General features: G+C 38.8%; 1 protein-coding gene across 1 annotated transcript in view; it reads left to right on the top strand.

Moving 5' to 3' along the window:
• The window catches only part of LOC137638460 (uncharacterized), a 265349-nt gene that overhangs the window by 141529 nt on the left and 97234 nt on the right, over positions 1–26586 (top strand). The window contains exon 5 of the mRNA XM_068370531.1: positions 7472–7618. Coding sequence (XP_068226632.1) covers positions 7472–7618 — 147 coding nt within the window. The remainder of the gene's footprint in view (positions 1–7471; positions 7619–26586) is intronic.

The raw sequence follows: 26586 nt of genomic DNA, 5'->3' as shown, positions 1-26586 counted from the left end.
ATTTCAATAATTTTAAGAACATATTTGTGACGAATATGTTTAGTGAACTGTCATATCCATAGTTATAGACTGAGATGATACATTCTTTCTCTAACCAAGGGGCCTGGACTGCACATAAGTCATCACGCATAACTCATGCCATTCGTTTAGTAATTTCTTGCAGAAGAATAGTTATTTTTTATGTTTGCCTGTTTATTCTTTATACGGAGTATAACAATAACACGTTACTTGACTTTCAACTTGTCTTTTATTTACAAAAATTTAACACCTTGACGACAGGAACAATAAACACAAGTATAACACTGCTTAATTCTTGATCAGTTAAGAGGTAGGAGGGGGTAGTTAGATTTTTTGTGGGGGGGGGGCTTTACAGAGCGAGGGCTTGTAGGTCGAACTGTAGCCGTACTCCAAGTCTGCCACCAGTACACTTAGACTTCTTGGAGCCACCCATTAAAACTTTTCATGGCCACCAGCCAAAGACTCCTAATAACTAAAAAGCAAATTATCTCCATTAACGGGTCATGTAGGAGGAGAATTGGAGGAAACCAAATATATCCTCCAAGAGATTGTCGGTGTGAAGCTTTGAGGCCCATCTTGAAAGTTTGTCATCAGTCAGTAGAATCCAAGGGATGGTTGGTCCTGGAAAATAGAGTGCTCTGGGTAGATTCTGTCAAGAGGGGAGTGGAGAGAGATATAGGGTGGGGAAATGCGGTGTTTAAAGCTGTTTACAAGTGAAGAAAACATTAACGCAGGTGTTTAATATCTCTACAAATCTGGGAAGGGCAAATATCAGGACCGAGTTAGTATGCGCGTTAATTTCCCTTGGGGTTTCAAGAGTTGAGAGTGTATAGCAATAGTCGCTGTTCAACAATGGAGGTCGGATTTTAGAGGGCACGGGTAGCAGAATGCTCTTGCTGGAATTTTCTTGGGGTTCGACATCTGGCAAGGTGAGGGGTAAGGTGAGGAAAATTTACTTTAAGGTGGGAACAACAGAAATTTAATCAAAGTAACAGAGGATTCACGTTAATCTCATAATTAACAATGCAGGCATGGAAATGAAGTCTTGAGCTAGACAGGGACCGAAAGATGATTGGTTGTTGTTGTAGCAGATTGTAGGAGGGTAGAAGATGACATACATTAGGTGTAAGTTTTGGTTAGTTATAAAAAGTGTAAATCTAGAAATGTTAGTAGGAGTAGAATGGTTAGAGGGTACACTCGGGCACACTATTCTATCTTATTATTATTTTTTTTCTTCCTCTTGTTTTTTTTTAAATGGTGTGTGAGGCAAGCTTAATAGAAGGGCCATGGATGCCTGGTGGTTTATCAAGAGGTTGTTTTTTCCTTTTCTGATTCTTTTTCTTCTCAAAACCATCCTTACTGTCCTCCCTTCAGTTGAAGTGGCTATCCTGGAGGGTATTTAGCCATGCGTGGTGTATCAGCTCCTCTATGTTTACCAGTTTTTCCGACTTTTTACTATAGTCTATGGGTTTCATTAATCACTTTATTTATAATTCTAATTCTGTACATATTGCTTTTGTTATAATTCTTGTTAATTTAGTTTTTAAGTATGATGTCTCTTTTTTTATTTCTATTAATTCTTATGCTGTCTGGAGACATTGAGCGAAATCTTGGACCAATACGTCCAAGATTTCGTCAATGTCTTCTTCTTTATTGCAATATTCGTGGTCTTCATGCAAATATCCAAGACCTTACAGTTGCATCCAGACAGTATGGTATTCTTTTGTGCTCAGAAACTTTGGTTTCTAATATGAGGCACTCATCTGAGCTCCTTATAACTGGTTTTAAGAAGCCAATAATGTTGAAACGTGATGCCATCCCTAGGGCCAGGGGTATGGCGGTGTATATTAGGACTGAGTACCCTGCTTCTCATAAATCCTTCTATCAATGTGGATGTCGTGAGATTCAGGTAATAAAAGTTTGGCAGGCATAACAACTTTTATTTGAGTTCCATCTACCGGAATCAAGACATGGATGATTCTATCTTCGATTGTCTTCTTACCATTATGGCTAAGATACAAGAAGATGATAGAAAGGCGTCTTTTGTCTTTGTGGGTGATTTTAATGCTCACCATAGGGAGTGGTTAAGTTCTATCTCTAACCGATCACTATGGCTTAGGAGCTTTAGACTTTGCCTCTGAATCAGGCTGTGAGCAAATCATAAATGAAGCTACTCACAGGTCAGGTAATTGCTTGAACCTCGTATACACTGACTCCCCTGGCGTTATAACTAGTAAGGTTGGTTCTCCAGTCGGGACATCTGATCAAGCCTTGATTTCATTAGTAGTGAAGACTGAGCAGCCTGTCCCTGATATATCATACTCTTGTAAAATTTATATGAAATCCCAAGCAGACTGGAATGGGATTTTGCATGATCTTTTGTGCTTGAATTGGTCACAATTATATAGTAGTGTAGATCCTGTTGTCCCTTTGAATGAGAATCTAGTCAACATAATTAATAGGCGTATCCCTTCTCGTGTGCTAAGGTACCGAGCGAAGGACAAACTGTGGTTCAATGATGATTGTAGACATGCTTATTTGGAAGAAGCAAGAGGCCTATCATCTTTGGAAAGGTAATAGATCAGATTTGACCTGGAACAACTATACTCAGCTTCAAGCTTTTGCTCAGAGATTTATGCCTCAACTGAAAAGGAGTACAATTTAACCATAAAAGAAACCCTTTCTGGTACAACTCAGGAACATAAATGGTGGTCTACCCTTAAATATGCACTCTTTGGTGTAGATGCAACAGTTCCGCCTTTACTTAAACCAGATGCCTCAGTCACTCACTGTCCAAAGGAAATGGCAACCCTTTTGGCTGATGTTTTTGACAGTAAACAAAGTAATGAAAAACTTGAACTTCCTCATTCCTGTTTTCCTGAGACTAAACTAACTAGTTTAGCTTTTCGATGCTTATGGAGGTGTTGACCCAAATGGTATTTTTCCTTTGTTTTTTATAAAGACAGCAGATTTCTTAGCTCCAAAGTTATCTGTTATTTTGCGCAAGTTAGCAAGAAGAGGAGCTTTTAGCACTTGTTGGAGAATTGGTAATGTTACTCCTCTATGTAAATGTGTTTGTGGTAGCTCAAGTCCCACTGATTACCGCCCAATTTCCATATTGTCTAAAGTTTTTGAACGTGTTCTGGCAAAACGTCTTAATAGGTTTGCTGAAGGTAATCATCTATTCCCTAGTTTGCAATTTGGTTTTTGTAAAGGCCTAGGAGCATGTGATGCCCTCCTTACAATCTCCAATGCTGTACAGAAATCCCTTGATTATGGTCAGGAAGTTCGTATGATTGGCCTTGATTTTAGTGCTTCCTATGACCGTGTCAATCATGAGGCCCTTGTTTTCAAACTCAAACAGTTGGGAGTGGGAGGGTCGTTTCTTAGCATTATTATTGATTTTTTAAGTAATAGATCTCAAAGAGTTGCTGTTGATGGGCACCATAGTGAGTATAGGGATGTGATATCCGGTGTTCCACAGGGTAGTGTTCTTGGCCCATTACTTTTCATACTATATACACATGACATGTGGTTTGGCCTAGAAAACAAGCTTGTTGCATATGCAGATGATGCTACTCTCTTTGCATCAATCCCATCCCCTGAATGTAGATCTAGGGTTGGTGAATCCCTTAATAGAGATTTAGCTAAAATTAGTGCATGGTGCAAATTATGGGGTATGAAGTTGAATCCTAACAAAACTCAAAGTATGATTGTAAGTAGGTCAAGGACGGTGGCTCCTCAACATCCTGATCTCGGTATTGATAATGTTTCTTTAAATTTGTATGCCTCTTTTAAAATTTTAGGTATGATTCTCGACAGCAAATTTATTTTTGAGAAACACATTAGGTCTGTGTCTTCTTCAATTGCACAAAAAAATGGCTTATTGAGGAAGTCTTACAAGATTTTCAGTGATCAATCTATTCTGAAGTGTTTTAATTCTTTCATTCTACCTTGTTTTGAGTATTGTTCTCCTATCTGGTGTTCAGCTGCTTATTCTCATCTTAATTTGTTGGACAGAAACTTACGGTCTATTAAATTTCTTATTCCTGATCTAGATATTAATCTTTGGCACCGTCGTTCAATTAGTTCATTATGCATGTTGCATAAGATTTTTCATATCTCTGACCATCCGTTACAGTCAGATCTCCCTGGACAATTCTATCCTGTTCGTAATTCTAGGCAGGCAGTTAATTCTAATAGCCAGGCCTTCTCCATCATGAGGCTCAATACTACACAGTATTCTAGAAGTTTTATTCCAGCTGTTACCAAGTTGTGGAATGATCTTCCTAATCGGGTAGTTGAATCAGTAGAACTTCAAAAGTTCAAAGTTGGTGGAAATGTTTTTATGTTGACCAGGCTGACATGAGTCTTTTTATAGTTTATATATGACGTATCTGGTTTTGACGTTAATAGTTTATATAGGACATATCTGGTTTGGCATTGTTACTGGTTTTAGAATGATTTATTAATTTATTCTCATCATTTATTTCCTTATTTCCTTTCCTCACTGGGCTATTTTTCCCTATTGGAACCCTTGGGCTTATAGCATCTTGCTTTTCCAACTAGGGTTGTAGCTTGGCTAGTAATAATAATAATAATATTCAGTTAGATTTTAACAAATAATATTAAATTTCTTGGCTCTAAACATAAATGGTTACAGTATAATGAATCTTTTCCAAATGATTAATTATGTACAAACTTATTGTGAATGATTATGAAAATACTTTTCTCATTTTTTGTGTATTTGTTCGTTTCCCTCGTTTTCCATGGAAATATGGTTAAATGTTCGGAATCTCTGTTGGATTTCGTACATTATTATTATTAATATTATGCTCCAAATCTGATGCTGGCATTGGATTTGAGATATGTGGTAGTTCCTTTAACTGTAGAGGGGCACTTCCTCCAATATTTTTCATATTTACTGCTGAATTATTTGGCATACTAACTGCTATTGAGAAAATATTGTTAAAAGAGGAGGGCAATTTTACCCTTTATAATGATTCAAGAAGTGTCCTTCAAGCTTTAGAATTTTTAATTCTAGTAACCCTTTAGTTTTAAAAATTTTAGAGTGGCTTTTAATTATTGGTCTGATAGGTATAACAGTTCGATTTTGCTGGGTTCCGGCACACGTAGGTGTGTCTGGAAATGAAGAGACAGATTCACTGGCAAAGAGTGCTGCAGCACTTACTACCAAGAAGGTATCCCATTCTCTATAATGATTTTTTACCAGCAATTAAGAACTTGATTTATAACAATTGGCAACAGCATTGGGATAGTTGACCTGAAAATAAGATGAGAGAAGTTGCGATTGTTATATTCCTTTGGAGGTATAATGGGATGCCCCGAAAATGGGAGACTACTCTTTGTCGCCTCCGCATTGGTCACACTCGGATGACACACGAGTTTCTGCTGGCTGGCAGTGAGACATTTGTTGACTTAATAATAGATTAATGGTCATTAATATATGGATCAGGATCTGAAGCTTCTTTGAAATCCTTAGACCCAATGCACACTTGAGGCTTGAGACTTTGTAGTTGAACCTTTAGATCTTCCCCATATATCTTTATATTATGTGAAAGTGATGAACTGCCCTTGTCCTTACATCAAGATTTTCTAACACTGTGAAGTGCATTGAAGATCCTACACCATTTCTCCAACAAAGAAGCTCTTCCATAGAAGTGGTGTATTTAAAAACAAGCATGAACCTCCATTTCCAATAAAATGACTAGGCTAATACAATCAACAGACATCAATATGAACCTTATTTGTCTATATCTTTTTTCTCCACTTTCCTTCTTAAAGAAAACAAGAATATGTTCTCATCATTTTCATTTATCAACAAAATATAACCTTACTCCAAGTCACTATGAACATCATACCTTAGATTAGAACATATTCAAAAGAAAGTTCCCCACAAAGGCTAATGGTTGCTGGCTGTACTGCAGTATATTTAGACAAAACAAATCTGCTCTCATTGCCTAGTGAAGCATCAGTATTTACATCAGAACTGTTAATAATTTTATTAGCAATAGACATTATTAAAACTATTGAAGATAGAGTAAATATCAAGTTGGTCATTTATTATGATTCACAAAGTGCCATAAAAGCCTTCAAGGTTATACACATAAAAGCCAATTAGTATTACAAATCGAAGAGCTCCTTAACGAATTTTATTCTTAAGGGTTAATTATTGAAATATGCCTGATTTTGGCCCTTTTTGAAGATTTTGGTTATGAAAAACAAATGCTAAATCAGCCATACATTTACCATAGCTTGCCATTAAACTCCCTGTAAAAGACTATGTAACCACAATGAAGCTTTATGTGGTGACAAAATGGCAAAATATTTCGAAGCTAAATTGGAAAATAGTAAATTGAAACAACAAGAACAAACTTTCTCACCAATGGAATAAGCAGACCACAACGATAAAAAGAAAGAAGTAATTTTGACAAGACTGTGAATTGGTCATAAAAGACTCACTCTTGGATTTTTAATGTGTGCCCCTTGCAAAATAATTCACAAGAGCAGTGAGTGTGAAACTATTTCTGCCATTTATTAATGTTTACTACCGTTTGACCTCCTCCTCTGCCGCCACTTTCACTTTTGGACATTGCCTCACTCGAAAGACAAGGTCCCACATTTTCATATCATTTTCCATTTATTATTGCATTATGTTCTAATATCTACTTCATTTACAAGTATTAATGGTTAGGTTTGATATATTGAATAATTCAAATGTATTGGCCTCTATTTCACCGTGGTTATAGGCTTATTATAAAATTTAATGTGGTCTTTTTGTAGGGCTTGGAACGAATTAGGCGATTTACATGTAAACCGAACTCGTTATACGAAAAAAGTATGTTACGAAAGCCCCTCGGTAACGAATTAATTTTATATCCTGAGGTATTACTTATACTGTGTATATATATATATATATATATATATATATATATATATATATATATATATATATATATATATATATATATATACATATATATATATATATATATATATATATATATGTATGTATGTATGTATATATATATATATATATATATATATATATATATATATATATATATATATGTATATGCACGTTTTTAAGAAACTTCATTGAAAATTATAAGGATTTTGATTATATGTTTAAAAGAGCATAACAGTCTTAACATGAAACTATAGTCATATTTTGGAATATCATTGTTAGCCAAATGCTTTACTGATAAATCAAATTTACTAAATTTTAATTTCTTCTTGCAAATAATATCGAGGGCAGTGTTGCCAAATAGTAATTTCATCCTATAAATGTATTATTTATTGTATTTTTTATCAACTGGTTATTTACTCTTATCATACTGTTTTCATTTTTGAAATTCTTTGTCTCCATTTTTGCTTTTGGCATTTTTTTCTGCATAACACATTATTCATGTTTTAATTTGTTTTTCTTCAGACAGTACACACCTGCTAAGAAGAAGATAGAAGTAGATTTTATGATGAATAATGGCCCAAGTGAGAATTATGTTGTAAACATAGAAGCCTCATCCCAGAGTAATACTTTGAATTGTGAAGATTCATTCATGTTATCAAACAGAAAAAGGTGAGTAAATCTTATGAATGTTGTATGCAATGCAGTTATTCATACGCAGATACAAACTTCTGAGTAATTCATGTGGGGTTATTACTGATCATGTTTTCTACAACCGGCCAATAAAAATTTGGTTGATTGTGCCAGGATTCATGCTGGATAAACGTAGCACATGCGCAAGGAGCAAGCAGGAATTTGCTCTTAGCATCCCTTCACAACACTACCGGTTGTGTAATTAAGCCTTTCACATTCACCTCGCCTACCCTTTTGGTGTGTAACATTCCTGACTGTTTTTCCATAATTCACCGTCAGTTGAATGTCTGCTCATTAACTGTGAATTATGAGTGAGTGCTTGTGGCCTGTAAATCTCAGTATCACGTCCTTGCCCCAGATGGGATAGCTACATGTGTGATGTCCTTTTGAGCTGGGCGGACATGGACACACTCCCTCCTTGTCCGTTTTGCCTAGGCAAGAGAGGTTTAATAGATTCTTCATGTAATTATTGTAAGGATTGGTCTCCTTCCCAACGGGAGAGCTATGCTTCTTGCCACAGGAATCTGAAAGAGATTTCTATGTTGCTGAGTCTCCTCCTGACAGGAATAAAGAATAATCTCTTTCTAGGCGGTGAGAACCTTCCTTCAATAGTACATACCGAGAGTTAGCATAAGCCTTATCTTCAAAAGAAAATCATCAAGACAGAGTTGAATATGCTAAGCAATATCTTAAGGAACCAGGTCCTAGCTCATCTTACAGGATAATGAAAGAACAGATGTGCTCTATCAAGAAAGAGTTGAATACACTCAACGCTAGTGTAAGGGGGCCAGCCGGCTAATGCCCATTTTCTAATGACAGGACTTTGACATTCATAGTACTTAATAAGGTGACTTAGGGCATCTCCAAACTGCATAGGATTTTTGCCTCTGACCTTTGGTTTTGCGACGCCAGGGGGATTTATCCTGAAAATTTGTGTTTTTCAAATTCTAACTCATCCCTTGATAATTATTACTAAGATCTGGGATTACTACTCTATATAGACCTGATATATAGAAGAGTTTTTTCTCTAAAAGAAATTTTTTTACCAGATATGAATTTTTTCATTATGGTGAAAAAATAAACCCTAAAAAATCAGGGAAAAAAATATGGAAAAAAAAATTGAAAAAAGGCTTAATTTCATTGTTTTATAATGTATTTTTAAGTTATTTACAAAATCTCAATGCTATATCTTTAAAACTAAGGGAGGCTATTGAATTTGAAGGTCAATAAGTTTAGTTTTGAGATACGGGCTTTCAAAGTTTTTCTTTGTATTTATACAAAGACAATATTAATAAATCATGATTATTATGAATCTCATGTTCTTTTTTGGGTATGAATAAAAGAAAAAGTTATTTACAATAATTTAATCATAAATGAAGATTATTCTTCTCAATATCTTGCTTCTTTTGGCTCCTGTGAGGCAAGGCGTCCGCTCCTCTATCCACAACAATCTCTCTCTCTGCCCTACCGATATTAACTTTTTCTGAACTCTTAATAGAGCAAATTTTCTTCTTCCCTATGTTAGCAATATATTGAAATTGTCTTTTATTTTTTGGAATGATAAAATTCTTACCAAAATCGAGAAAAACAAGCGTAAAAATTAGTGAATGTCAGAGGGCGTTCAAAGTTCTTTTTTTTTGTATTTTTACAAAGACAATATTATTAAATCCTGATTATTATGAATTTTATGTTCCTTTTTGGATATTGATAAACAAAAACAAAGTTATTTATCATAATTTACTCATGAACGAAGATCCTTTTGCTTAATATCTTGCTTCTTTTGCTCGTGTCAGGCAAGGCTGTTGCTTCTTCATCCATTCATATCTCTCTCTGGAAAGATAAAATTCTTACCAAAAACGAGAAAAACAAACGTAAATTAGTGAATGTCAGAGGTCAAACTCAGGCATGTACTCTGAGGTTTGTGGTAGGACTGAAGGGCGAAGTGTGTAATTTACCGTGTCGTCTGCGACTCGAGGAAGTTATACAGATGCCATTGTTCACAATTTCTTTTACATTAAAATTTAATAATTATCAAAATTTTCTATAACTGAAGAAATACTGCATTTTTTGTAGCGAACAATGTTTATGGTTTATTGAGTTACTTGTACTGATTACCCTGTAACTATGAAAGTAAGAGAAATTTTGACGAAATATTTTGTATACATATTCTCCATTGCCATACGAAGCTCAGTGAATTTTTTCAGGATTTTGCGTTTTTCTTCCTATACCCCATATATTGGCATTCTGGCCGGCTATCTGAAGGAATCAGGTCCTAGCTCATATTACAGGATAATAAAAGAACAGATAATTTCTATAAGACGATCCCGGTAGAAGGAACCCAGAGTCGAGAAAGTTTTCACCCTAAATCAAAAGGTAAAGTCAACAGTGTTGTATGAAAAGAACCTTCATTTCCCATCACATTCTCAGGAACCAGGTATACCATATTACAATAGGCCTCCTAAGCTAATATCTCCTCTACAGAGACTTAAGAGATCCGTAGAAGCTTATAAATGGGGCGGCTAGACTGCATTACCTGCGGTTATGCCCCAAGGCTTCCCAGAAATATGCGTTCCTTTCAGCCCACCTTTCCTTCTCTACCTAGAGTAGGGAAGTCAAGGAGGAGTGTCACTGATACTTATTGTATGCTTCTCAGTATTCAAGCAGGAAAAACGTTCAACCAGATTACGCTGTACACACAGCCATCTTAATGCGTATTATTTAAAACGCGTGTCAACTCTGCTCCTAGTGAAGACTTTTCTTCGCGCGCATGGAAAGCCCACTATTCATCCCAAGATATTCCTTGTAACGACAAATCATATGCTAGCATTAGGTGTAAGTATTATTCTCCATAATGCGGTAAGGTTGAGGCTCCCTCCCTGGTAAATTTGGATGGTGGCCAAAATTATGGCCCCTCGAATATGCTTGATGAGTATAGAATGATTCATTTTTCAGAGATTCCCCCTTCACGTATAGAAGGTGAAGGTAGGGAAGGAGACTTTTACCCCACACTGCAACGGTACAGAAGAGGCCTGTGCCAAAGATGAAACAGAGGCTTTACCGGTAACAAGTCTTTTGCCTGTATTATTGTTATTATTATTATTACTTGCTAAGCTAAAACCCTAGTTTGAAAAGCAGGATGCTACAAACCCAGAGGCCTTAACAAAGAAAATAGCCCAGTGAGGAAAGGAAACAAGGAAAAATAGAATATTTTAAGAACAGTAACAACATTAAAATAAATTTTTCCTATATATACTATAAAAGCTTTAACAAAACAAGAGGAAGAGAAATTAGTGTACCCAAGTGTACCCTCAAGCAAAGAAACTCTAACCCAAGACAGTGGAAGACCATGGTACAGAGGCTATGGCACAGCCCAAAACTAGAAAACAATGGTTTGATTTTGGAGTGTCCTTCTCCGAGAAGAGCTGCGTACCATAGCTAAAGTGTGTCTTCTGCCAAGAGGAAAGTAGCCACTGAACAATTACAGTACAGTAGTTAACTGGGCGAAGAAGAATTGTTTGGTAATCTCAGTGATGTCAGGTGTATTAGGACAGAGGAGAATCTGTAAAGAATATACCTGACTATTCGGTGTATGTGTACAGTAGGCAATGGAAAAGTGAACTGTAACCAGAGAAAAGGATCCAATGTAGTACTGTCTGGCCAGCCTACGGACCCCATAACTCTAGCGGTAGTATCTCAACGGGTGGCTGGTGCCCTGGCCAACTTACTACCTAGGTGGTAAGTAAGTGCATCCTGAGGTTGGACAGGATTAACAAGAAATTGGATTCACCAGACATGTCTCAGTCCCCCTATCTCTCTGTAATGTACTTATGATTGAAAAAAAGGAGGACATTCGAGGCAATCAGGGTACTGCTGATATTATTATTATTATTATTATTATTATTACTAGCCAAGCTACAACCCTAGTTGGAAAAGCAAGATGCTATAAGCCCAAGGGCTTCAATAGGGAAAAATAGCCCAGTGAGGAAAGGAAATAAGGAAATAAATAAATGATGAGAATAAATTAACAATAAATCATTCTAAAAACAGTAACAGCGTCAAAACAGATATGTCCCATATAAACAATTAACAACGTCAAAAACAGATATGTCATATATGAACAATAAAAAGACTCATGTCAGCCTGGTCAACATAAAAACATTTGCTCCAACTTTGAACTTTGAAGTTCTACTGATTCAACTACCCGATTAGGAAGATCATTCCACAACTTTGTAACAGCTGGAATAAAACTTCTAGAATACTGTGTAGTATTGAGCCTCGTGATGGAGAAGGCCTGGCTATTAGAATTAACTGCCTGCCTAGTATTACAAACAGGATAGAATTGTCCAGGGAGATCTGAATGTAAAGGATGGTCAGAGTTATGAAAAATCTTATGCAACATGCATAATGAACTAATTGAACGACAGTGCCAAAGATTAATATCTAGATCAGGAATAAGAAATTTAATAGACCGTAAGTTTCTGTCCAACAAATTAAGATGAGAATCAGTAGCTGAACACCAGACAGGAGAACAATACTCAAAACAAGGTAGAATGAAAGAATTAAAACACTTCTTCAGAATAGATTGATCACCGAAAATCTTGTAAGACTTTCTCAATAAGCCAATTTTTTGAGCAATTGAAGAAGACACAGACCTAATGTGTTTCTCAAAAGTAAATTCAACCAAGATTAAAGGATTGATGACCTCATCTTTCACCTAAGAAACAGGATAGAGTCTGCCTTAGAAAAACATGTCACTGAAGATGATTCTGAAGACAGGATTCAGTCTCAAGCACAGAATCCTAAACTCAATTATAGCCCAGAACTCTGAACTAACGGAAAAGGCACTAAACAGTCGGGTTTCGGTCCCGGGAAATACTCTTAAAACCTACAGGTCCCCAGAGTTACCACTGCTGGGCTTGTCTGAGCCAAAGGATATTTTTACCTTCTTGGGGAGCTTTTCAGAGCCCCTTGCAGTTACCAGAGGACTTGGCTAACTTAGTACCGGCCATCTAAACAGATGACGTGAAGGCAGCCAAGGCAGCCATGTCTGCGATCCATACCTCTTCGTGGCTCAACCATTGGTGTAGAGCAATATTCCACTATGCAATGACGGAAGATCTTAGAGATTGTGATATCTTACGAAGATTTAAAGATTTGTCATGAACAGGGTCTACAGTTCTAGAATTCCTGCTATTTCAGACGGTTCCCCTATGGGGGAACTGTCTTGAAAAGACAAGACGCAATCTTGACCAGATGCGCAGAGCAGCTACCCCCAGGTGAGGCACTAAATTTGAGAAATTCATATATACTGAACTCCCCATATCTGCTCCCCCTGTCAGAAGTGATAGTATCACTGGATGAAAACAGGCAACTTTAAGAAGAGAAGTAACAACAAGGAGTAGACCTGCTGTACAGCACCTACAGAGAAGCCTGTATAAGATTTACAGGCACCCAGGAGTTCAAGCTACTCAAAGTAGGGGATCAAGATCCTCTCTCCCTGGGGACAGAAGCCGGCGATCTAATAGCCCATACTAGTGTAAGAACATGCCTAAACTTAGCGCAGTGGGGAAGAGATCATGTATTGAGGAGAGAAGCGATATTTGTCAGTGTACACTCTCTGGACATGAAAATTGACATGTTCAATATATGGACTTTCCCGTCTTTCCCGCTAATAATTCCCTGCTTTGGTTCGTCTAGATAAGAGTCCACTGTGTAGGTGATGTAGCAAGCATCCATGACTTTTAGCCTTGGTGTTAGATATTTTGTTGCTCAAGGCCATTTTTCTATAGGGAAAAATTGGTTTTTACTAGGAAAGGTTACCCTGATGGTAAGTACAGTAATACCCAATATTGTACAAATACAAAATATACAATACCATATGTACTGTACTATTATGGTTACCCCTACTATAGATTACAGCTACCCTTTCTTTTGTGTAAACCCCTTTTCTTCAACCTTTTTTAATGGGTGACTTTTATTCTCAGCCTGTCTGGCAAATCTCTTTTCTTAACATGAATAATTTTTCGCAATGTGAGTCATAAAAATATTCGCATCTCGTTTCGCAGCGTGAAAATTTTATAAGCAGATTCTTTCGTGGAGAGGTATGACTGTACCTCTGTCAGAACTCAAGATTATAACAGGAAAACTAGTTTTATGAAACAGAGATTCTTTCTTCCTTAAATTTGTAGGGAGCCAATCGCAACTGATGATGACCAGATGTTTAGTCATGAGCCGACAGCATTTATCTGTTCCAAGCGGAGTTATTCTGTTCCAAACCAATATTGATGACAGAACCTTTTCTCCGGGAGGATATTGCCTGTCCTGAGAAACTAGAGTACCATAGTATTCGTGGTACGAGTGGTGTTTAGCGTCAAAAGATTTACGCAGAACCCCTCCCCGGTCAGAAGAAACTGGACTCTCCATCAGGGGCACATAATACCCTGAGAGTTTACTCACTGAAAAGTAAAAAATTACGCTTCTGTTCTTTCCGTTCTTGGGTTAAACAGGACTTATGTACTTCCTTCATAATCTAGAAAGGCTACAAGACTCTCTAGGAAAGAACCACTTAGGTATAATGACTTAAGGACAGTAATTACTTTTACTTCATCAAGGGAGCCTCACAAAGAGGTTCCCCCAGAAGAGTCAAGACATCACCGAATAGAAACGGTCCTGATTACCTATGATTACTTTCTAGGTAAGGACTAGGAGAACTATATCCTTCATTCCTCTTAATGGAGCTGGCTGTTGAATGATATCCCTTCTATGAATCATTTATCTTGCTAAACTGCTCGTTAACTCAATCTTAGCCAGTACTATGGTAGTGACTAGTGTCCTCCTCCCTCATCTCCAAAATAAGATCAGGAGATACAATGGAGTCACATGGATACCTCTCCTTAATTTGATTAAGAAAGATTAACGGGCCTAATTTCATGATGTCAGAAGAGACCATCAGACCAAGTAAAATATCATGCTCAGACAAGTCACGATGAGCTTGCTAGATACGTCACATAAAATCCTACCCTAACATCTTTCTAGAGAAGAATTCATGAGCATGAGGGCCATTCTGGTCATAGAGAACCCTACTCGGTTAACTTTAGTATGGAAAGATTTCCATGCCCACACCACTTTGGATAAGGACGTTTGACATCTTGGAAACGGTTCCTATAGCCTTCTTGAATGTTCAGATTTATTTAGAGATCTTGGAATAGGCTCCAGTAGGAAAGGCTAGGATTTCCTACCTGAAGGAACTATCAACACCCTCATTATCAGGCCCACTGGGGGCTGAAATGGTCTCGAGTAATTCCCCCTCCCCTACTAATGAGTCAGAAGGAAGGGTCTCCCTTCATCCCCTAAGGTTATCCTTGCGATACAAGACAGAAGAGCTTTAGTTTGGGACCTAACTACCTGTACTCTGACCTTTTGTCCTCCAGCAAGATAACAAACCCATGGGCAGGGTTTTTCCTCACCCAGGATCCTAATACAGTAAGGCTATATTTCCCATGATGATCTTATTCTCATTTTATTATGAGAACCAGGTTTAAAGAGTCTCTACCGGAACTTTGGCGAGCTTGCCTCCCAGAGTCTGGGGATGATCAGAATGCTCCATCAACAACTTTCACAAACTTTTCTCAAAGCCTAGGAATAGCCAAATACTCCTACAATCCTGCCCACACAGACTAAGAGCTTCTTTCGGTGGTCAGAAATAAGTTCTCCGTTCTTAACACACACTCCCTATGAATGTAGAACTAATATGAAACTTTCTAGCTTCAGGGGTAGGGGTCACTAGTGATTCCCCCTCCAATACCAAGCCATCTGAAATTACCACCTGACCCTGCCTCTGACTCAATGAATAATCCAGACTTAGGCTAGAAGACCTCGGGTAACTTTCACGACATGGTCTCTCAAAGAGTTTCCTGATCATACAAACAACTAGGTGGTTTGTTCCATAGAGCAATTTCTGATAGAACAAATAGCTGGGATAGATTGCTCCCACCCCTTTCTTTGTGTTTTATTATATCTAAAGATCTTTGGCATCCTCAGGGGAAGTGTTACTAGGGACTCCTCTTTGAGCATATGATTTTGATTGATTTGCCACAACCTTATTGTTCAACAATACCACTTTTTTAAAATAGCCTCTGAAACTATGTTGTTAGTGAGCATTTTGCATGCTGTGATGCAATGCTTTCAAGAGCCCAGTCTTTTATAAAGAGAAATGGAAATAAAAACCTATATACCTTCAGGGGAAGCATTGTTAGGGACTCTCCTCAAGCATGTGATACATGTGGGTTTGCTACAACCTCGGCGTTCTGCAAGACCACTCTTTATTACAATCCACAACAGGTGGATAGGAAGAAACACACTGTTGCATAATTACCTTTATAAGGCACATTCAAGTCTGTGGACATCCTATCAATGGGCTCTGTGGTAATAGGACTATGCTGACCTAACTGATTGTCTCACAGGATGCATGTCATTTTCCAGCCATGGGATTTATTACACCGACATCTTTGCTAGGAAGGCCTCGGAAGAGTGAATGATCTTCTTTACACATGAAGCTTGCCCTGGCATTTTTCACCCCTAAACAAGTAAGTGTGCTTCAATCTTTTTAATATTTATTGCCGTACTAAAATTGCCCTTCTGTTTATTATGTAACACTTGATGTTCATAGTACTTCACCCCTGGCAAGGATTAGGTTTTGGGAACTGATCGATCAGCTTTGCCTCGTTGCCAGTCGACTATGATGTTCCCTGGCAGTTCTTGATCACTTACTGTTGTTACTATTAACTAGATCACAGAAAGTTTTCACCTCTTAAGAAGTGAGAGTTTGGCCTTACCTCTTTTCAAGCCAGCCACACTATCCTATATGATTCACTATTGATCTCTTGCTATTTCTTATAGTAATTAGATCGCCCAGAGAGGAAGGATTCACCTCTTAACTTCATGGAGACTTCCTTCCTCCTAAGGAAGAATCTCCATATAAATGACTCAAGTTTGTATCTGCCTATGAATAAACAACAAGTTTTATATGATTTGTACCCTTGTAAAACTGCGACACACTGGAATTTACTAAACTTTAGGTTTACTCAGGAAAAGGTTTTGGATTATTAATGGCTTTGTGGTTGTAAAGAAGGTTTTAAAACGCTGTTTGATATGTAAAAGGTTAAATGCAAGAACTGTCAAAATTAATCAAAATGCATATAGAGATTTCAGAATAAACACAGAGGCTATTCCGTTAAGGAATATTTGCATCGACCATTGTGGACCTTTCTTGGTTAAGGACAGAAACAAACAAAACTATAAGGTATATGTGCTGGTCATATCCTATTTTTGGTCAAGAGCAATTAATCTGGTTGTATGTAGGTTGATTGATAAAAACTCCTTTCTTAGGGCATTACAAATGCATATTTTTGAGTACGGTTTCCCTTCCTTAATAGTTAGTGATAATGGAAGCCCAATAGTGGCGGGAGTAGAGCAAACTATCTCCTATCTAAATGATTTAGAGACCATTGACTACTTAAGATCACATAATATTAAGTCTTTAAAATTTCATCCATTCCCTGCTAATGCACATAAATTAGGTGGGTTTGTTGAAACTATGGTTAAGCAAGTGAAAAGGATAGTTACTTCGAGCATTCGAAATAACATTTTGGATTACAATGATTTTCAATTCCTGATTGCTGAGGTTAAAATGCTCGTAAATAAAAGACCAATCGCCTTCAGAAATGCTCTAAATAAATTAGATTTTGACCACAGTGTGCCAGTCCCTTTCACTCCAGAGATGATAGTGAAGGGGTATGAAGTACCTTGTGTGAGTATAATTCCTGAACTTAATACTTCAGATCAGGACGACTCTTGGGGTGTCTCTGATGATATATTCGACAATAATCAAGAGGCAGTTTTATCTCGTTTTGGTAAACTTATGAAAGTGAAAGCTAACTTGGAAAAAATCTATCAGGGTGAATTTACTACTACGTTGTTCAGTCAAGCAACGATAGAAAAAATAGGTATGATAAGAAATCTCATACTGAATTAAGGGTAGGAGATTTAGTGAGTATAAAAACAGATTTTATAAAGCCTTTTGCTTACCCGCAGGACCTTTACCAAAGGTCCCGCCTCAATCTGCCCCACAAGTCTTTAACCAGGTGAGTGCTGTGAAGAGATGCTATGGCAACCTCCCGCTTGCTCCTTGCGCATGGGCTGCGTTTACCCAGCACAAAGCATGACACAAACAACCAAAATTTTCTTGGTAGACCCTCAGTTTTTTTTTTTTTTTTTTTTTTGTGTGTGTGTGTGGGCTTGTAATTGAAATTATAGTTATGTTCAGGGTTAAGAAAAGTGGCACATTACTTCCATTTTATTTCTTGTATGATGTACAGTAAATGAGTCTACCATTATATAAGGATTTCCTCTGATAAATTCTCTCCTTACCTATAATAGTGAATACTTTTAACCATTATTCTGTATGTGCATAAAACATTTTAATATACTTAATAATAAATGGGAATAATAAGTCATCGTTGCACTGAAATGATAATAGTTATTAAGATAATGCTTAAGGAACTTGTATACATTAATCCAGCCTTCAAAAACATATATCCATAAAAGTACGGCCAAAACCCCCGTAACTTACTAATTATTTATATTGATAGATCTATGCATCCTTCATATGCATTGTATAACCAGTTTATTAATGTAGTTAAAAGGAAGCTCTCTCGTTGGAGGTTAATCTGAGGAACCTCCTGATTTTCTGACAAATCCAAAGTTACTGATTTGGGGCCTAACTGTATCTTACATTGTAAAGACGTAATCTGTGAACAAAGTTAAGGAGGCTCTAAATACACACTGAACTAATATGTTTGTGATATTTTTGAGAAATTACAATGCCCACTTAAGAATATTATAGCATGCAAAACAATGATAAGATACAATCTCTCTCTCTCTCTCTCTCTCTCTCTCTCTCTCTCTCTCTCTCTCTCTCTCTCTCTCTCTCTCTCTCTCTCTCTCTCTCTCTCTCTCTCTCTCTCTCTCTCTTTTTGAAAAGGGTATAAGGAAAGGTAACAGATCAGATTTGACTTGGAATAATTATACTCAGCTTGGAGGTTTTCCCCAGAGAATTTATGCTTCAACTGAAAAAGAAATACAATTTAACCATAAAAGAAACCCTATCTGATACAACCCAGGAGCATAAGTGGTGGACTACCCATAAATCTGCACTCGTTGGTGTAGATGCAACTGTTCCTCCTTTACTTGAACCAGATGGCAACCCTTTAGTAGATGTGTTTGACAGCAAGCATATTGAGAAACTTGAACTTCCTCATTCCTGTTTTCCTGACGCTAAACTAAGTAATTTAGCTTTTTGATCTCGTGAAATTAAAGCTCTCTTGATGGACCTTGATGCTCATGAAGGTGTAGACCCAAATGGTATTTTTCCTTTGTTTTTTTATAAAGACTGCTGATTTCGTAGCTCCAAAGTTATTTGTTATTTTGTGCAATTTAGCAAGAAGAGGAACTTTTAGCGCTTGTTGGAGAATTGATAATGTTACTTCACTTTGTAAATGTGTTTGTGGTAGCTTAAGTCCAACTGATTACTGCCCAATTTTCATACTCCCATATTATCAAACGTTTTTTAACGTCTTTTGGCAAAACGTCTTAATAGGTTTGCTGAAGGTAATCATCTGTTCCCTAGTTTACCTTGGAGCATGTGATGCCCTTCTTACAATCTCCAATGTTGTACAGAAATCCCTTGATTGTGGTCAGGAAGTTTGTATGATTGGCCTTGATTTTAGTGTTCCCTTTGACCATGCTAATCATGGGGCCCTTGTTTTCAAACTCAAACAGTTGGGAGTGGGTGGGTCATTTCTTAGCATCATTATTGAATTTTTAAGTAATAGATTGCAAAAAATTGTTGTAGATGGGCATCATAGTGAGTATGGGATGATATCTGGTGATCCTCAGGGTAGTGTGCTTGGCTTATTACTTTTAATACTATATACACATGACATGTGGTTTGGTTTAGAAAACATGCTTGTTGCATATGCAGATGATACTACTCTCTTTGCATCAATTCCATCTCCTGAATATAGATCAGGGGTTGCTGAATCCCTTAATAGAGATCTAGCTAAAATTAGTGCATGGTGCAAATTACGGAGTATGAAGCTGAATCTTACCACAACTCAAAGTATGATTGTAAGTAGGTCAAGGACCATGGCTCCTCCACATCCTGATTTCAGCATTGATAATGTTTCTTTAACTTTGTATGATTCTTTTAAAACTTTAGGTGTGATTCTCGACAACAACTATTCTTTTGAGAAATATTAGGTCTGTGTCTTCAGTTGCACAAAAATTGGCTTATTGAGAAAGTCTTTCAATATTTTTGGTGATCAATCTATTCTTAAGAAGTCTTTTAACTCTTTCATTTTACCATGTTTTGAGTATTGTTCTCCTATCTGGTCTTCAGCTGCTGATTCTCATCTTAATTTGTTGGACAGAAACTTTCGGTGTATTAAATCCTTTGTTCCTGATCTAGATGTTGCATAAGTTTTTTTTTTATAATTCTGACCATCCTTTACATTCAGATCTTCCTGGACAGTTCCATCCTGTTCGTAATATTAGGTATGCAGTTAATTCTAATGTCAGGCCTTCTCCATCATGAGGCTCAATACTACACAGTACTCTTGAAATTTTATTCCATTTGTAACCAAGTTGTAGAATGATCTTCCTAATCAGGTACTGTAGTTGAATCAGTAGAACTTCAAAAGTTCAAACTCACAGACAATGTTTTTATGTTGAACCGTCTTACATAAGTCCTTTTATAGTTTACATATGAAATAGTTGTTTTAATGTTTTTAATGTTTTTAAAATATTTAATTTAAATTTTTCATTACTTATATTGTTTATTTATTACCTTATTTCCTTTACTCATTGGGCTATTTTTCCCTGCCTTACCTTATTGCCTTATTGCCTTATTTTTTGTTTGGGTTCCCCCAGGTCCCTCAGTGTGAGGCACCTCGTATATCCACCAGAGAGTTGCTAATGCATCTTCCGGTGTATTTTGCGTCTTCCAGTCTTGGATGGTCTGGGATGCATCTTGGGTATTTATCGAGATTATTCTTAAACACATCTACGCTCACTCCTGATATGTTTCTTAGATGAGCTGGCAGCACATTAAATAGTCGCTGCATTATCGATGCTGGTGCGTAGTGGATTAATGTCCTGTGCGCCTTTCTCAGTTTACCTGGAATATTTTTTGGCACTATTAATCTACCTCGGCTTGCTCTTTCTGATTTTTAAATATTTAACTTAGCCGGTGAATATATAATAGCTGCAACTCTGTTGCTCGACAGACACATACATAAAAAACTCGCGAGCGATCGCTATGCAGGTTGCGGGTGTGCCCACCAGCGCCAACTGTCGGCCAGATACCACTCTCTGATGTAAACAAAACCTTCAATTTCTTCTCTGTCGACGTGTCGACAAGACGTACTTTTACTCGCTGTAGAACCTGGAGTTTTCTCAACATATTTGGTGAAGTACTTCATTTTGGTTTGGGCTTTCGCAGTGCAGGTGTTTTATCTTCATCTTAAATCTTGAACTCGTTTTTGGATAGATTTAATTTTTGATGACAAAGAGAGTATGGACTTTCTTTGACTTTTAAATGGCCGACCCTTCCCTTAGACGGAAGTGTGTTTAGGCTTTTAGCAATTATCTTATCACGTTATAAATTAATTATAGATTTTCCTCTATATATTTTATATCTCACCGCCTTTATTAGGCCTCTTCGATTAACTTTCCATTTATAATAAACATAAAAATAAATTTTAATGATTTGTTTATATGCGACCTTTCCTGAGAGTAGGCGGTCCTAACTTGGAAACCGAAGTTAAACAACGTTGAGCCCTTTCAATCGTAGATAGCTTTTAAAGAGCTAATGATTTAAAACTTTTTAAATGAATATTTTTTAATAGATATTTTATGAAAGATTTTCTTTGAATAGTCTTCGTACTGTTTCAAAGATGAACTAACATTTAGTTTATTTATGCTACGCAGTTTGCGTTCTATCGTTACGATAGAGAGAGAGAGTATCACGGTTTCACTTTGCAGAAAGAGTAAATCGATTCTGACGTTTTGTTCATTCTTCTTTCAAAGCTTAAATGTTTTAAATTCTATTTTAAAGGAACTTTTTAATTGAAAAACCTTTCAGTTTTTTCCTTTGGTCAAATAACATGTTTTTTTGACGAAACGTAATTGGGCTCTTCTCTTAGGTGCGAAATCTAGAGAGAGAGAGAGAGAGAGAGAGATAGAGACGGAGGGAGAGAGAGGAGAGAAAACGTTCCGTTCAAGCGGGTAACGTTGTTCTCGAGTTACTCTCATCCCTAGTCTCTGTACGGGGAGAAAGGATAAAACGTTTTTAGTTTTTTATTCTCGTCCCCAGGCAATGTACGGTGAGAGATTGAAAACGTAGTTTTGAATGAACTAGTGTTTAGTCTCTTCCCCAGCCACTGATTTTTTTATCTTAAAAGATGTTTACTGTTTTTTGCTGGTATTAATGTGCTTGCATTATGCGACTGATTTCGCAATTACTACCTTTTGATGAGGGTAGAATTGCGTGCTTCAGGTAGAAATCAGTAAAAGTTTCGATTTCAGTGAAATAAGTGCAAAACAGAAAATCGTAGTGATAAAGTGATATTGCGCAAAGTGTTATCAGTGTTGCGTCCGAGGGTTCGTCTGTTCGTGCCTGTCGTTCACCTAGTCCGGGACCTCTTGCAAGCTCCCAAGCCCAGGGGAGAAGTAATGTCGTACGACTTATGGGTTCGAGAGGCCTTGATCAGCGAACAGACGTTCCCTCTATGGTATCGGGTGTATCTTACCAAGTTCACCCCTACCATAAGGCGAGAGAGACGATTTTCTCCTCGTCATCCGAAGGCTTTTCGCATAAGAAACCTGAAACAAGGTTTCGAGGCCCTTAAGCGAAAGTCAGTCCTTTCAGGACAGGTCCAGCGTCCTGGTTGTAGCCATTAGGACAGCTCTGACCCTATGCAGTCATCGGAAGACTGCTCGCCGCCTAACAAAAGCGTAACACAGACTCCGAGAGTCTTTTTGTTGGCAAGGTTTTGCGGTCACAGACGTTACCCTCGTCTCTTACCGCAACCATTTCCGTTAATCCTAAATGGGTTGTACGGCAAGATATGCAGAATAAGCTTGCCTCCCTTATGGAAGACTATTCTGCCGATAAGTCCGTTGAGCCTAGCCGTTTATCTCATCGAGATCCTGGCTTTCAGCCACCCTAACGTTCCTTTGTGCGTCCTGTTGACGTTGGCGTAGCTAAGTCACGTCAGTCAGGTTGTTTAGAACCACACTCGATGCGGTCTCGTGTGGATTTTCAGCCACATTTGGACGTTAGGCCACTTGCTGATGCTCCTGTTGAAGTTCAGGACGTTCGCTAACAATCGGAGTTGACTTGTTTTGACGCTGGGCGTCAACCTCCGCATTCTAGAGTTGTTTTGACTGCTCAGTCTAGGCGGTCAAAGCAGTCTCGAGTGGACGCTGTGCGTCCTCACGCACCTGTTGTTGTTAACAGTTCACAGACTGTCAAGCAGTTACATGACGTTGCGTCCTGGTCTCTCGCACCTGTTGTTGACAGTTCACAGACTGTCAAGCAGTTACATGACGTTGCGTCCTGGTCCGCTACTAATGCACCAGTGCGTGTGGACTCTGCTTGTTAAGCTTTGCCACCACGGTAGGTCTCTCCCTTGCTTGAGACTCAGCTATTATCGGACAAGGTTCCTTCAGATGAGGAAGTTGTTGTTCCCCCTCCTACTGATATTCCCTTGAGGACTCTGTCAGACGGAGAGGAGCCTAAAGCTGCTTAGCCCTCTATGGACTTTAAATAAATCATGCTGATTTTTAAGGATCTTTGTCCGGATCTTTTTTTAACTGCTACTCCTCGTTCGCCTAAACGTCAGAGCTTACACTAGGCCTAGCTACTTCGAAGCCGTTGTTTTATAAGCTAGTGCTCTCTCGCTCTCCTAGAGAGCTTTACGTTTGCTAGGCGACTGGTTTATCACCAGGAGGAGTTTGCGGGATACAGCCTTTGCTTTCCCTTCTTTTAAACTGGCTTATAGAGCGAGAGTCTGATATGACACGAGAGAAGTTCTCGGCTTGGGAGTTCCTGCCTCTGCCCAGATAGACTTCTCAAACCTCATAGACTCTCCCTGGTGCCTGGCCATGAGACGCTCCAAGATTTTACAGGTCAACTTCACAGCTGTTTTCGAGCCTTTGAAGTTTTGCTGTACAATTATGTCATGCATAAACAAGGCTTTCAGGGATGGCTCCAATGATCTGACAGCCACGTTCTCTGCAGGAACAAGTCCCTCAGGGATGGCTCCATGATTTGGCAGCCATGTTCACTGCAGGAGTACGTAAGAGGCAAGTGCGCTCAATGTGTTCATTGTCAAGACAAACTTCACGATGAAGTCTACCAGGCTGTCTTGACAGCATTTATGGAAGGCGACTGGATGGTCTCTCTCGACCTTCAGGAGGCATACTTCCACATTCCTATACACCCGGATTCCCAACCGTTTCTGAGGTTTGTTTACAGGAATGTGGGGTACCAGTTTCGAGCTATCGGGGATCCGAACCTCCCTGTACTTGGACGACTGGCTTCTCAGAGCATCGTCCAGCCTTCGCTGTCTGCAGGATCTACATTGGACGTTGAGTCTGGCCAGGGAGTTGGGACTTGTGGTCAACCTAAAAGTCCCAACTGATCCCATCCCAGATTATTCTTTTTTTGGGGATGGAGATTCGCAGTCAAGCCCTGCTCGAAGTCCAACTAATGCTGAAAAGAAAACGTTTATTCAGTCAGGAGTTGGAACAGTCTCGTAGGGACTCTCTCATCCCTGGAGCAGTTTGTCTCACTAGGGAGACTACCCCTTCTGCCTCTCCGGTTCCATTTAGCCTCTCACTGGAACTAGGACAAGACATTAGAGACGGTATCATTCCCAGTCTCCGAACCAATAAAGGCATGCCTGAAATGGTGGGACAGCAATATCAGTCTGAGAGAGGGACTATCCCTAGCAGTCAAGAACCCAAACCACGTGTTGTCCTCAGACGCGTCGGGTTTGGGTTGGGTGCGACCCTGGATGGTCGGGAATGCGCGGGTCTGTGGACCTCAAGTCAGAAGAGCATGCACATCAACGGCAAGGAGCTATTAGCAGTCCACTTGGCCTTGATGATATTAGGAAGCGTCTTCGAAACTAAGTGGTAGAGGTCAACTCAGACAACACCACAACTTTGGCGTACATCTCCAAGCAAGGAGGCACACACTCCTTCACGCTGCTCGAGATCGCAAGGGACCTTCTCTTATGGTCTAGAATTTGAGGCATCTCCCTGTTGACGAGATTCATCCAGGGGGACTTGAACGTCTTGGCAGACTGTCTCAGTCGGAGGGGTCAGGTGATACCCACGGAATGGACCCTCCACAAGGACGTAGGCAAGAGTCTTTGGGCTTCTTGGGGTCAACCAACCATAGACCTCTTTGCCTCCTCGTTGACCAAAAGGTTACCAATCTTTTGCTCTCCAGTCCTAGATACAGAAGCAATTTACATAGACGCGTTTCTACTGGATTGGTCTTTTATGGACTTATATGCATTCCCACCATTCAAGATAGTCAACAAGGTACTGCAGAAGTTCGCCTCTCACGGAGGGACAAGGTTGACGTTGGTTGCTACCCTCTGGCCCGCGAGAGAGTGGTTCACCGAGGTACTTCAATGGCTGGTAGACTTTCCAAGAAGTCTTCCTCTAAGGGTAGATCTGTTACGTCAGCCCCACGTAAAGAATGTCCATCAAAGCCTCCCCGCTCTTCGTCTGACTTCCTTCACACTATCGAAAGACTCTCAAGAGCTAGAGGTTTTTCGAAGGAGGCAGTCAGTGCGATTGCAAGAGCTAGGAGAGCTTCTACCATTAGAGTATACCAGTCAAAGTGGGAAGTCTTTCGAGACTGGTGCAAGTCAGCATCTGTGTCCTCGTCCAGTACCTCTGTAGCCCAAATCGCAGATTTTCTTTTACATCTGAGAAAGGTTCGCTCCCTTTCAGCTCCCACGAATAAGGGCTACAGGAGCATGTTGGCTTCGGTCTTTCGACATAGAGGCTTAGATCTTTCCAACAATAAAGATCTCCAAGATCTCCTTAAGTCTTTCGAGACCTCTAAGGAACGTCGTTTGGCAACTCCTGGATGGAACTTAGACGTGGTCCTAAGGTTCCTCATGTCAGACAGGTTTGAGCCATTACATTCAGCCTCCCTGAAGGATCTCACCCTCAAGACACTTTTCCTAGTGTGCTTGGCTTCGGCTAAAAGGGTCAGTGAACTTCATGCCTTCAGTAAGAACATCGGCTTTTCTACAGAAAAAAGCCACTTGTTCACTTCAACTTGGTTTCCTGGCCAAAAATGAACTGCCTTCTCGTCCTTGGCCTAAATCTTTTGATATTCCTTGCTTATCAGAGATCGTAGGCAACGAACTGGAAAGAGTATTATGTCCTGTTAGAGCTCTTAAGTTCGATTTAGCTCGTACTAAGTCATTACGAGGGAAATCTGAGGCATTATGGTGCTCAGTTAAGAAACCTTCATTGCCTATGTCAAAGAATTCTTTGTCATATTTTATCAGATTTTTTTAATACGAGAAGCTCATTCTCACTTGAATGAGAAAGACCGATGTTTGCTTAAGGTTAAGACGCACGAAGTTAGAGATATAGCAACCTCCGTGGCCTTCAAGCAAAATAAATCTCTGCAAAGTATTATGGACGCGACTTCTTGGAGAAACAAGTCAGTGTTCGCGTCATTTTACTTAAAAGATGTCCAGACTCTTTACGAGGACTGCTACACACTGGGTCCATTCGTTGCAGCGAGTGCAGTAGTGGGTGAGGGTTCTACCACTACACTTCCCTAATTCCAA

Source organism: Palaemon carinicauda, chromosome 3, assembly GCF_036898095.1.
Source record: "Palaemon carinicauda isolate YSFRI2023 chromosome 3, ASM3689809v2, whole genome shotgun sequence".
Lineage (NCBI taxonomy): Eukaryota > Metazoa > Arthropoda > Malacostraca > Decapoda > Palaemonidae > Palaemon > Palaemon carinicauda.
The sequence above is the reverse complement of the archived record's forward strand: the minus strand, read 5'-3'. Positions and strand labels throughout refer to the sequence as shown.